Genomic DNA, 13,117 nt, shown 5'->3' with positions numbered 1-13,117 from the left:
CCTTTGTGTGTCATAGTAAACACAGAGCCATTACTGGGGGTTGGAAAACGTTCAAGCGGCGTGGGGCCAAGGCGGAGACCTCCACTTAAACAAGAAAAGGGGGGGGGGGAAAGGATGAAGATTAGAGTACTTAATATCTGTTTCTCTCTTGCGCTCCTTCGCTACTCTTCCTCCTGCTATCCCACACCCTCTGAGTGGAGTGGCTAGAGGTTATGCGAGCGTCTCGGTGCGGCGCTCAGCCAGACAGCTCAGGGGATTTCTTGTCTTTGAGCGGAGCTGGCTGACATCATTCTCGCTGAGGGGGTGACTTGCACAGGCAGGGTTGGGCTTGGCTGCATGGCCACAGCAGCTAGTTTCTTAGGACTCCAAGCTGAATGACGATGCATTTCCTTTGCTGCGGTCATCGTCGCAGGTTTGGGTGTTTTCTGAAAGCCTATTGTATGGGATTTTCACTGATGACTCACTAATGGGTACCTATCTTTCTTTCTTTTTCTTTTTGCAGCCCTGTGATGGTTTTGGCAAAGTGAGGCAGCGTCTTCAGGGGGAGAGCCACTCCTAAGCAAACTGGCAACACTTGACCGGTCCTCCTATTTGAAGAAGCAACCAGTAGACCAGTCACTGTGGTTTGCATCCAGCTAAGAAAAGTGCGTCAGCCCCTGAATCCTGACTACATCTGAGTAGAGCGGAAAAGCAAAATGGATGGCGTAGATACCCTGCAAAGCTCCACCGTGGAGACCAAAGCTGAGCGAATCGCCCGCTACAAGGCTGAAAGGAGGAGGGAGCTTGCTGAACGCTATGGCAACACAGATGAATTCACCTCCAAATATGTCCGAAGGGACAGGAAAATTGGCGACTCATCCGAGATGGTCTCCTCAACAGTGAAAGAGGAGAAGAAGAAGTTCGAGGATAAGGAGCCAGAGGAGACCCAGACCAGGAGTGGCATCACGGATAAGTTTGCGGAGCTCGACGAACAAGCTGACAGTGAGTCCTCCCAGGACACAGGGGGCAGCATTAACCCAAAAAAAGACTCCACTTTATCCTCAGAATCCAGTTTGGCCTCCACCATGAAGCTCTCCTCTCATTCCAGGTGAGGTTACCCATATTGTCTTTAAAATTATAACCTGCCCACCTTTATCTTTGACGGTTCATGCCGGGTCGGCCCCAGTACTTGGGTTGCTTCATCTGACATATATAGACATGTCCAGAAAAATGAAGCACACATCTGGCCATGGGCGTGATCGCTAGCTTGGTCCAGAGTTGGGCTCTCTCAGGGAGAGTATTTTAAAACTAGATTGCAAATGTTGATCTTGTCAGCAACCAGATAATGACTTCAATAACAACACAGTTTGAATGCTGTGGAAAAGTTAACAGAGGTGTACTTCTTCCATGGAGATCTCAAAACTTTGAACATCACGTCCCCTTGTTAAAGTGACACTTCACTCCTCCCGCACACACCGGCAGGAAACAGGATGAGCATCAAGTGGCATCTTTACAGTATGTCTTTATTTTTGGAAGATGTACATGATAGAATTTTGCGTCCCCACTTGTGTGGAGTTAGCATGTTCTCCCGGTTTTGCGTGGGTTTCCTCTGGATAGTCCGGTTTCTTCCCACAGTCCAAAGACATGCATGTTAGGTGACCTGGAGTCTCTAAAGTTTGCCCATAGGTGTGAATGATGTGTGAGTGACGGGTCACCCTGGACTTGGTCTCCGTGTCTTCTGCCCAACAGCTCCTGGAATGGGCTCCCGCAACCATGAATTGAGTTTAATGGGTATAAATGATGCATAGATGGATATAGTAGAGGGAAAGATAGCGTTGAAGGATGAAGAAGGAGAAACTGGATCTTGTGGAGGCATGTGGCTTGTACATTTGGAAAACCTCGGTGCTATCATGTCATTGAAGTAAATACTACTTCTTACATTCCCAAAATTGGCTGTGTGTGAAGATCAGATGGCTGCCTTTCCCCCCCTTTTTTCGCCTGGGCATGTTTTGCTGTCATGACATACAAGCGGCTTGTTTTGCTTCAGTTTACAGCTGCAGAGAGGAGTGCGAACGTTAAACATGTCAGCGAATAACAAATGGTAACTGTGGGTCTAAGGAGGGATGGGACATGTTTGAAGCCCTCCCATTGGCTGCCAGCAATGTCCTGGGCACTGTACGTGGGAGAAGGGAAACATGTTGTGTCCTGGGATTGGGAATGTTTTCTGCCTTTATCGAGCCGGGGATTCTGCTGAACTCCGACAGCTGGGCTTGTCTGGTCTTGACCGGCAGCCTATGGGGATGACTGAAAAATGGGTCGAGATTGAGGCGGACAGACTTTTTCAAGACTAAGTGAAAGTTTGGGGGGGGGGGGGGACGTTTGAATATGTTTCAGCTCGAGCTCCGTCCGCTTTTTATGTCCTGTGCTTACTGAGGCGAGATAAGCCTGACTGGCAGCCGGTTAGATCGTATCAACCTGCCGGTTTATTAGATTGGAAAAGGCATGTCTTGTGTTGCAAAACCCTCACAAGAATGTGCATGTTGTGTAATAACTCATGGCATATCTTGGCTGTAGTAATTAACAGTGCGTTGCCTAAAATCTGTCATTGCAACAGAGGTCAGGATTTATTTATCTATTTATTTATTTATTTTATCTTTGGCTTCATGTTTTTCCCTGCATTGGTCAAAATGGACTCCTTTTTGGAGGGGGGGGGGGTTCCCCCTTTTTCACCTCAATTGTACTTGGCCAATTACCCCACTCCTCCGAGCCATCCCGGTCGCTGCTCCACCCCCTCTGCCGATCCGGGGAGGGCTGCAGACTACCACATGCCTCCTCCCATACATGTGGAGTCGCCAGCCACTTCTTTTCACCTGACAGTGAGGGGTTTCGCCAAGGGGGAACGTAGCGCATGGGAGGATCACGCTATTCCCCCCCAGTCCCCCCCCCCCCCGAACAGGCACCCTAACCAACCAGGGGAGGCGCTAGTGCAGCGACCAGGACGCATACCCACATCCGGCTTCCCACCCACAGACATGGCCAATTGTGTCTGCAGGGACGCCCGACCAAGCAGGAGGTAACGCGGCGATTCGAACCGCCGATCCCCGTGTTGGTAGGCAACGGAATAGACCGCCACACCACCCGGATGCCAAAACTGACTCCATTTTATGAGGACAGAGGTGAATTATGTATACTAAGCATTGGCTAGTTTGGGGCTATACAGGGAATCCGTGTCCAGCAGGAGTAGGTGTTTTGCACAGTCGTTTCTGTTTTCCTGTGCAATGGTGGCAGTTTTTTTTGGGGGGGGGGGGTTTGAGGGGGTGGAGGTTACAGGGGTTTAGTTCGACCAAAGTTTATAGACTATATTTTCAATTGCAGAGAGCAGGAAGCAGGGCTGACAGGTTGATGTGTTGTCTTTCACGCCTGTCACTTCAGCCCTCTAACCTTGTCAGTCCTGTTGTGACGTTCATTGTGCGTTAGCTGTAGCGACTCGTGTTTTGACTCCCAGGGGCAACACATACAGCTAGATGGAGTCAGGCTGTCTAGACACACGTTACCCGCCAGAAACTGAACTTTGTGTTTCTCGTAAGCAGAAATCTCTGGGTTTTATTGGCCACATTGATATGTGTTGGCATTACAAAGAATGCAGTTGAGCTAGCTGATACTCCAGTTAATATGGGGTTGTAGTTTGTTTATCTAAATTATTAAAGAAGTAATGATGTAATGCGTGTAATAATCTGAAACAGTTTGCCAGGTTGCATACATAGATATCCCAGCATGTTCCGTACATATGCACAGCACATGCTGGAGATGTGTCGCTGCAGACGGTAACACATTTTAATCAGATTATTTCTGTTGCCTTTAGTTCTACTTGACTTTCCTCCTGAACGACAGCAGAAGACTCCAGAAGGTTATCTGTGCTGCACGAACTGCTCTGGAGACCCGATTCTGCCATTTTCCTGGAACTTTGCATGATTACTGCATTATTGCAAGGCATGGCTGAGTGATAGAGCTGAAAAAGTAATGACGCTAAGATATTTCAATCTAGTTGGTATCGATAATTATTGATAGTTTTTAATGACCTATATTTAATAAAGACCAGGCAAAAATGGTTGACTTTAACCTTGCTTTGAATTTAACCACCACGTTGTTCTGATATTGGGAAAAAAAACTGCCATAGTGATGAGCTGTCCTCTATTTATTTATTTATTTATTTATTTAGCATTTCCCCCCTTTTCTCTCCATTGTATCCGGCCAATTACCACACTCCCAGTCGCTGCTCCACCCCCTCTGCCGATCCGGGGAGGGCTGCAGACTACCATGTGCCTCCTCCGATACATGTGGAGTCGCCAGCCGCTTCTTTTCACCTGACAGTGAGGAGTTTCGCCATGGGAACGTAGCGCGTGGGTGGATCGCGCTATTCCTCCCCAGTTCCCCCTCCCACCCAAACAGGCGCCCCGACTGACCAGAGGAGGCGCTAGTGCAGCAACCAGGACACATACCCACATCCGGCTTCCCACCGGCAGACACGGCCAATTGTATCTGTAGGGGACACCCGACCAAGCCGGAGGTAACGCGGGGATTGGATCGGCGATGTTAAATGATTGGCTGTTTGCATGTCACATGTGGCATGATCCATCACTCAGATGAAGATGAAACGTTTCTCTCAGTAAACCTTGTGTCCAGATGAACTGGTTCAACTTCCTGTGGTTTCCTCACCTGGATCATTGAGCATGCATCAAGACAAACCTAATGTAGCGCGAATTCAGGGGGCAGCCGGGAATCGAACCTGGGTTCCCCGCACCATGGGCGATTGCGCTAACCAGTCAACTAAAGGGTCCGACCCGTTAGCCAAGGGCTAGTGAATCTACACATCCACGGTCGTTACACTACCCCACTCCTTCCCAACTCCCTCATGCCTCTGAGCGCATACGCAATCCCACCGCTGCCACCAATGTAGCGAGAATTCAGGGGGCAGCCGGGAATCGAACCCGGGTTCCCCGTGCCATGGCTGACTGCGCTAATCAGTCAACTAAAGGGTTCGAGTCGTTAGCCAAGGGCTAGCGAGGCTACACATCCATGGTCATTACACTATGGTCAGCTAAGCTAGCATCTGGGGCAGTCCAGTAGGCTACATCCAGCTGACAGCCAACTTACAAACACACAACTTAAGATCCTGAAGTCCGATGACTAAAACCTGTTGCCCTGTTAAAACAAATGGGTAAAACAATGGGGATCTAAAAGTGTAACGCCAAAATGTGGTTTGAAAACGGGATAAAAATGTGAATTTTGACAGAGCTTCTGATGGACAGCGAGACACGGAATGTCTTAGACATGAGTAGTGCTCCACTCGACAAAGCGGTCTCAGTTTGCCAGTCTCTCGAGTCGTCAGACCAGAATAGCAACAGGGAAACTGTTGCCGTTCCTCCCAGTGATAATGGAAGCACGTCTGTCAGCGGCAGGGTTATCTGCCACAGCAGAGGCATCCTGCCCTCGTCAATTCAACCATCAAAAGAATGAACTCCAAAATGCCATTCATGCTCATAACTGTTTCCTAAAATTCATATGCGGTTATTCAGGGAATGCCGCTCCACGCCTACCTCGAGGCTCTTCCTCTGTGTAGGCTCATTGAAATGAACCACAAGTCGAAAGCCCTCCAGCTGTGAACCGGGGCCTGGATAGGAGTCAAGATTTGATTGTTGGCGTGGCCAAGGCTGCGTGCTGCTAAAAGAAGCTTACCCCGCTGTACGAACAGCTACACCTTTTTGCGGGGTCGAGCGGTCAACTAAGAATCGGAACAGTACCGACGTTACCGCCGAAACCAGGCCTCCGCGTGGCTGCGCTTATCGGATGCAGAAATCCTCTTTAAACTATACACAGTTACACAGGAGGGCTACCTCCTGTGTAACTGTACTGCCCCTCTTTTACACTAACACATTTCTTCCCCGTCTCGCTGCACATTAATATTGTTCCTCTCTCCCCCTGTCCGTGGGTTCAAACCCAACGTATGACATAATATTAGACAGCACCAGAGACAGCAGTTTACTGCGTGTCTAAGTGCATGATGAATGACTCTCTCGCATGATGTTGGCTGCTTGTTTGGCTTTTCTCTCTCCCTCCACCCCCCCCCCCCCAGCCCTTAACTCTCCGTTGTGCTCTCATTCTTTTACTTTTCCTCCCTCTCTCTCTCTCCCCCCCGCTGGATCATTCCCTCTCTGTTTTCCCTTTGTTTTTCACTCCATTTCTTTTTTTCATCATCCCCCAATTAGTTGTGACACCAGCGTGGAGCCGATGCGTGTGGCCCCTCCCCCCGAGCCTCCAGTCGGGGCGGTGGCGGGATCGACTAAGCGTCGCCGGGCCCTGCGTTTGCTCGGCGAGCTGTCGGAGGGGGGTTCCCTGACCTCCAGGCGTTTCGAGACCCGGGCGGTGTCGGCCGTGGAGGTGGCCCGGAGCCAGCGGTGAGGCCTGCCGAGGGGCCTTCTGTAGAGCCTAGTCGTCCAGACCCAGTCTGCTGTAGCGATGAAATGTGCTGTAGCATGGGGGCCGCGCTCACCTCAAAAGCTGATTATGGCTTAGAATAGCTTTGTCTTGTTCCGCGGTTAAGGTAGTGTGGCTTTGTGTGTCGTTGCCTGTGATGTGGTGACGGTGATGTGGCTTGTTCATTACTAGATGCTGTGTTTGGAGGTTGTGTAAGCAGATGCGTGTCCTTGCGGGATGTGCACATTTGGCAGTTGTTTGGCTGGGTAATCCGAGTCCACCTGTCTGTATTTGAACCCTTGAGCAGACTGCTCAAAGACAGAGCAGCCTCAGAACGATGTGATCCTCCATCATCTCCCATTACGCCCGACCCCAGACCTCCTACAGTAAACCTTAGCACAGCATTTTCAGTCGCGCTCATCTCTGCGAAGCCTGACTCAGGCCTGGACATTTGAGCCCCACTCAGAGCTCCGAAAGTCCAAGATGCGTAGTCCGGATTTTGCTCATAAAATAACGACTCAAAGATGGTGAACCCGACCCAAGCATTCCAGCGGGAAACTGAGTCTGACTCAACCCGGGCCCGCTGAGTTCAAGCTCTACCGCCCCGTCGGGGATCCCCCCCCGTTCTGTGACCCTTGACCCCTTCCAGCTGCCTGCCGCAACTCTCTTCCATTGTGTTTTTGAAAAGAGCCCCCTTTCCCCTCCTTCTGTTACATCACTGCCACAACCCCTCCCCACCCCACCCACCCCGCTGCCCGACCCCAGGCAGCTGCTCTCCCCGTCCATATTTAACGCCTGTTACTTAGAGATGAATGGCCATCTTCAGATGCTGCACAAGCGCTGCTGTTATATGAGGGCCGGCATGGGGCAGGGAGGGCAGCAGGGAAGGCAGGGGTAGATGTAGTACGATGCTCGTCCTGCGAGGGGTGGTAAGTAGCCTTCTGCTTTGTTATGAGTGTCAATGTTTAGTTTTATAGTCCTTATCTTTGGTTATCCTTGGTTATCCTGTCCCATGTCTTGTCAGTTGTACATGTGCACACTCGGCCCTGTGACCGGCCCACATCTGCACTCTTGCTCTTACTAGTGTTGAAGCCGTGTGTCGTTTTTTTTTGTTCTTTTCCTTCAGTCACTCGGACTGTGACCTCATTTGTCTCTCTGTCTCTGCCCTCCCTCCCCCACCCCTCCCCCCCCCCACCCCTCCCTTGCAGACTGCTGGAAACCGTCAGCCCGGAGGAGCCAAAGGGTAAGGAGTCTCTATTTAACTGCACTTCAGATACTCTTGTGGTACACTCCTCTGCTGGCCCGCTCCTTGTAGTTCATCATATCTCCATGTGCTGGCGCCATGTGGGGCTTGTTGCCCATGTCAGAAAACCCTCCTGGGATTTAGATGTAGTGGCCCCAGTAATATTTGCTGTTACTGAGGTAGCATATCACATGACATGGTTAAGCTACATAAAAAAAAAGGTTATAAAAGGTTATAAATGCTGTTGCAAGGACAGTGCTTTCCACTCATATGTTGGGATGTTTAATTTGAAAGAGAACTTGATTTAATTGTTACTATTTATGATAACAATTGTAATGACCTGTTAGGGTTAACAGTGTAACGAATTCAGGGGGCAGCTGGGACGCGAACCCGGATCACCTGCACCATGGGCGACTGCGCTAGCCAGTCAACTATAGGGTCCGGCCCTTTAGTTGAGCTTGTATTGTAATTATCTGTTAATGCCCCCTCCTCCTTCATCCGTTTCCGTCTGCGGATGTCTCTCGTTGTTCTAACACTCACTCCGTACTGACAGGCGAATTCACACAGAATGGATTGTGGCCGCTGGGCGCACCATGAATTGCGCATCACTTGCAACCGCCATCTGCCCCGTCTCAAGGTCCAAATTCACAAAACCACTGGTGGACGAGGGGGCAGGGGGCAATTGCCCCCCCCCCTGGTGCCCCCATGTTTGAAAAAACAACCCAAAAGTGCCTGCTTGGATGCCCCTATGGTAGATAAAACATGATGAAATGCTCTCTGTGGTGGCCTAATGTGCAAGCCAGCGTAACACAGGGCCCTCTGGGGTGTCTTGTCAGTGGAGAAAACATGATCCATTGCTTTAATGGCTGCCCTTCGGGTGGACCATAAACGCATCATGACTTTGTGCGTGCTAGTGCTTTTTGAATGTTCTGGCCCCCTGCCCCTCGCACGGCCTGGGTCCACCGCTGCAGAACAGGCCTCGCGCTAATGATAGTACAGCGCAAACACGTCCATGAAAGTTTGCAGCTGAGAGCAATTTGCCCTTTTTTGTGTCTGATTGCAGTTATCCATGTGCCAAAGTATAGATGGTGGCTTTGTGGCAAGAACACGGTAGGAGGGTTCAATGCCATCCTTGATGTCATGAAGTGTAGTGAAAATGGTTAGACCTGGCAACCTGGATCTGTGAATGATTTCAGTCTCAGTTGAAGCAAAAAATGATACTCTCCCTCGAAATATCCGCTCTCGAGCACCCCTGGCATGAAGATGCCCTCGCCTGGCTACAGTCCCTGCTGCCATGAGCAGTCACCACCCATGTGAGTTACCATCATCTCTGTGTGTGGTGAGTAGCGCTGGTGTTGTGCAATTTTTTATTTTGATATACTCTATTGCTCCCCAAAGGGAAATTCTGCTCTGCATGTAACCCATCCTAGCCGTGTAGCTAGCAGCAGTGGGCAGCCGCTGTGCAGCACCCGGGGACCAACTCCCGTTCGTCTTGCCATGCCTCGGTCAGGGGCACAGACAGGACTATTAACCCTACCATGCATGTCTTTTTGATGGTGGGGGAAACCGGAGCACCCGGAGAAAACCCGCCACAGATACGGGGAGAACGTGCACACGCCACACAGAGGACGACCTGGGATGACCCCCAAGGTTGGACAACCCCGGGGTTCCAACCCAGGACCTTCTTGCTGTGAGACGACAGCGCTAACCACTGCGCCACCATACCGCCCCTAAATGAGGCTCATTTGCATAGAAAGGGACCAATTTGACGCCAAATGTATGCATATTACCTAATGTAAATATGTGCAAATGGCGCCGGAGCAGCGAGACGCTATTTGCTTGGCACACTTCGCCCTTTGCGGGTGCTTTGAGGTTGAGCGGCCGCAAAAGCCGCGCAATTCTTCTTGTGAATTCGCCAGCGAGTGTTTTGCCAGTGGTTTGTTATTTGGGCTGCATTAACTCTGCGCTTTCCCTCGTGCCTCTCGCCGCTCGACCGACCAATCGCGTAACTTCATCGACGTTGTTGGTCACCTGACCCAGCGGCCCAATCGTGTAAAACATGACCACTCAGTCAGCGGCGTTCGCGTTTGTAGGACCGGCCCGCCGGTCCGGTCCAGTCAAAAAGGGCTTTTCGATACTCTGCGCCTGAGGTGGAATCGAACAGAATGACAAAGGCTGCAGCCGTCCTTGGCCCAGTTTTGATCGGCACTTGATTTAAAGTGAATGTCCGGCCTCGGGATTGTTTCATGTGGCGGACAAGGTGAGGGTAGTGCTGGCTGTGGGTGTCGATGCTTTGGCACGTACTTCAGCTTTAATCTGAGATCGACTTCTTTTGGGTGAATGGTTCATTGCTCGATTGGTAATGCCTAGGATTGTCACAGGGGGGGGGGGAGCGTTCGCCGACTTGTCCTCATTCAAATATACTGAAGCGAAGGAAAAGCGACGTGTCCGGCTCTTTCTCGTCGTTATGAGGATACCCATCCTTATGGTAGGTGCAGGTGAAAGTTTGTCCACAGTTGTGTGTATGTCGTTGACATGTATCCATGGTAAATGTCGCAGGCATCGCGAAAAATATGCCATCGTCAATAACACGCGGCAACTGTCAAAACCGGAAGTCAGTGGACTACAGTTACACACAGAGCGAATTGTACTGCACTGTATTGTGGTGCTACGAATTTGTTTCAGCGAAGGAAAAGCGGCGTGTCCGTCTTTCTCCTCGTTTTTCCTTTTTAAGGGTACAACGCGTGTTCTCAAATAAACACCGAGCAGGGTTGTTGAGCTCACCACTTCACCACTGACACGGGACAAATGTCGACGCTTGTTCTGGCACAGAGAGGAGGAAATGGGTTGTGTATGAACCGACTTGACTGGCTGACTGGCTGCCGGCCTGCCACCTGGGCCCACAGCCTGCATATCCCTTTATCTGTCTGCCTACCTGCCTTCCAGTCTGTCTGTCTGTCTGTCTGTCTGTCTGCTGGGCTGGTGGCTTTACCGTCCGGCTACCTGCGCGCTCTTCGTCGCGTCCACCTTGTAGCGAGTAAGAGAGAAGCGTCTCTGGGAGGACGAGGTGAAGAGCAAAATGGCAAGGACAGCTTGCAGCAAATATGAATGGCTGTTGCGCACGAGGTGGTGTAACATGTCTTTCTTGCTCAACGATGTAAACGGCTTCTTCTCCGTGCTCTGTTTAAAGCAGGAAGTGAGGCAAGAACCCGCCGCGATGGCTTTCAAGGGGGCTGCTCTGTTTAGTAGAACCATGGCTTGAAAATAGTGCACATTTCAATTCCTGTTCGGTTGCCAGTGTGTCGACCTTATTTCAAGTAACTGTGCAGGAGGCCCAGCGGGGTAATATGGTGGAGTAGCAGAGCTTGTCAGCCTTAATTGAAACCATGATGTTATAGGTACACGGCATCTTGCCTCCGTCCCCTCAGCGAGCGCTACACGCCGTTACAGACTTCTCTGGAAAAACAAATGAAACGAAACACGCCTTCAACAAAGCTTGAAAGAAAACACTTTGTGTGAGATGTCAGGGGTCGGGGTAGGCTGCCTCAAGCGAAAGTGAAGGCCATGTTTGTTTTTTACAGCGGCGCAGTTATTTGGGGTAGAATGAGCGAGGTGTAAAGTCTCAAAAATCTCGTGCAAGAAGGCCAAAGGTGTGTTGCTGTTGTGAGGGACGCAAAACGTGGTAGACACAACAGCGAAGTAACGCGGTTGTTTCCCCTGAACGGTAGATTCCAGACGAGGTTTGTTTTCTTTTTGTCAGCTGAGTAAAGTAAATACAAACACAGACAGACTTGGCTCTCCCATTTTGGAAAAGAGAAAAAAGGTGGAGCGGAACGATCAGCGGCCAGATGTATGAAACTGTATCTTCAGGTGTAGGAATCTGTGTACACACACATTTGATGGCCAGCGGGCTTCTGACCACGCCCACAATTTACTATAAATGGTTTCAGACACACCCCAACTTCCTGTTTTGAGGGCCAGCAGGCTTCTGACCACACCCACAATTCACTATAAATGGTTTCAGACACACACCCCAGCTGCCTGATTTGATGGCCAGCGGGCTTCTGACCACGCCCACAATTTACTATAAATTGTTTCAGACACACCCCAACTTCCTGTTTTGAGGGCCAGCAGGCTTCTGACCACGCCCATAATTCACTATAAATGGTTTCAGACACACACCCCAGCTGCCTGATTTGATGGCCAGCAGGCTTCTGACCACGCCCACAATTTACTATAAATTGTTTCAGACACACCCCAACTTCCTGTTTTGAGGGCCAGCGGGCTTCTGACCACGCCCACAATTTACTATAAATGGCTTCAGACACCCCCCCCCCCCGCCCCAACCACCTGGTTTGCGCAAGTATGAAGGGCCAGTTTAGTTTTGAGGCGAAATGGCGGAAGTAATTGAAGAAGTGCAATTTTGTCAACTGTGAAGGGGAAATAATGGTTGACCAAACTGACAGAAGAAGACGTGTATTATTTGGAGGCCTAAGCTGCGGCATGACCAACATCATGAAACAAGTTTTAATGGCAGGAAGTCATTAGTTCTGAGCCACGGGAGTCTGGAGGAGATTAAAAACAAGTCCCAACTGAAGGTGTCGGTTATTCCTACTCCCCAATAATACAGAATGATCGGTTTATATAAAGGCCATGCACCATTTGTTTATTTATATAGAGATCATCGTAGTTGTTAAAGTGCTTGGTGGAAAAACATATTAACTCAAGATTGAATGAAAGTAATGCTTGTCAAAAAAAAAAAAAAGGCTGGTAACCAATCATGCATCACTGTGTCATCATAGTGAAGGGTTTTTTGTTGTTGTTTGGATTCTTCCCCTTTTTTCTCCCCTGATGTACTCGGCCAATATGGGATATATTGTGGGATATGGGATATATTGGATATACTGGGGTGAAGTACAGTATTGGCTAATATGGCTAATATTGTACTTGACCCCACTCTTCAGGGTCGTCCCAGTCGCTGCTCCGCCCCTTCGGCTGATCCGGGGAGGGCTGCAGACTCCCACATGCCTCCTCCTATACATGTGGAGTCACCAGCCGCTTCTTTTCACCTGACAGTGAGGAGTTTCACCAGGGGGATGAAGCGCGTGGGAGGATCACGCTATTCCCCCAAGTTCCCCCTCCCCCCCGAACAGGCGCCTCGACTGCCCAGAGGAGGCGCTGGTGCAGCGACCAGGACACACACCTACATCCGGCTTCCCACCTGCAGACACGGCCAATTGTGTCTGTAGGAACGCCCAATCTAGCCGGAGGTAACACGGGGATTCAAACCGGCGATCCCCGTGTTGGTAGGCAACGGAATAGACCGCTACACTACCCGGACGCCTCCGAGTGGAGGTGGGGTAAACAGACTACCGGCCCTGCTGTACCAGGCAGGAGGTGGGGTAAGCAGACTGCCGGCCC

General features: G+C 50.4%; 1 protein-coding gene across 1 annotated transcript in view; it reads left to right on the top strand.

Annotated features, from left to right (window-relative positions):
• The first annotated feature begins 398 nt into the window (after positions 1–398).
• svild (supervillin d) overlaps positions 399–13,117 on the top strand; it is a 70,413-nt gene continuing 57,694 nt past the window's right edge. Inside the window, exons 1-3 of the mRNA XM_056297097.1 lie at positions 399–412; positions 503–1,087; positions 7,662–7,696. Of these exons, the coding sequence (XP_056153072.1) occupies positions 696–1,087; positions 7,662–7,696 (427 nt within the window). The 5' untranslated portion in view covers positions 399–412; positions 503–695. The remainder of the gene's footprint in view (positions 413–502; positions 1,088–7,661; positions 7,697–13,117) is intronic.

This window comes from Lampris incognitus, chromosome 17 (genome assembly GCF_029633865.1).
Source record: "Lampris incognitus isolate fLamInc1 chromosome 17, fLamInc1.hap2, whole genome shotgun sequence".
In the NCBI taxonomy this organism is placed as follows: domain Eukaryota; kingdom Metazoa; phylum Chordata; class Actinopteri; order Lampriformes; family Lampridae; genus Lampris; species Lampris incognitus.
Note: the sequence above shows the minus strand (reverse complement) of the source record. Positions and strands in the feature narration are given on the sequence as shown.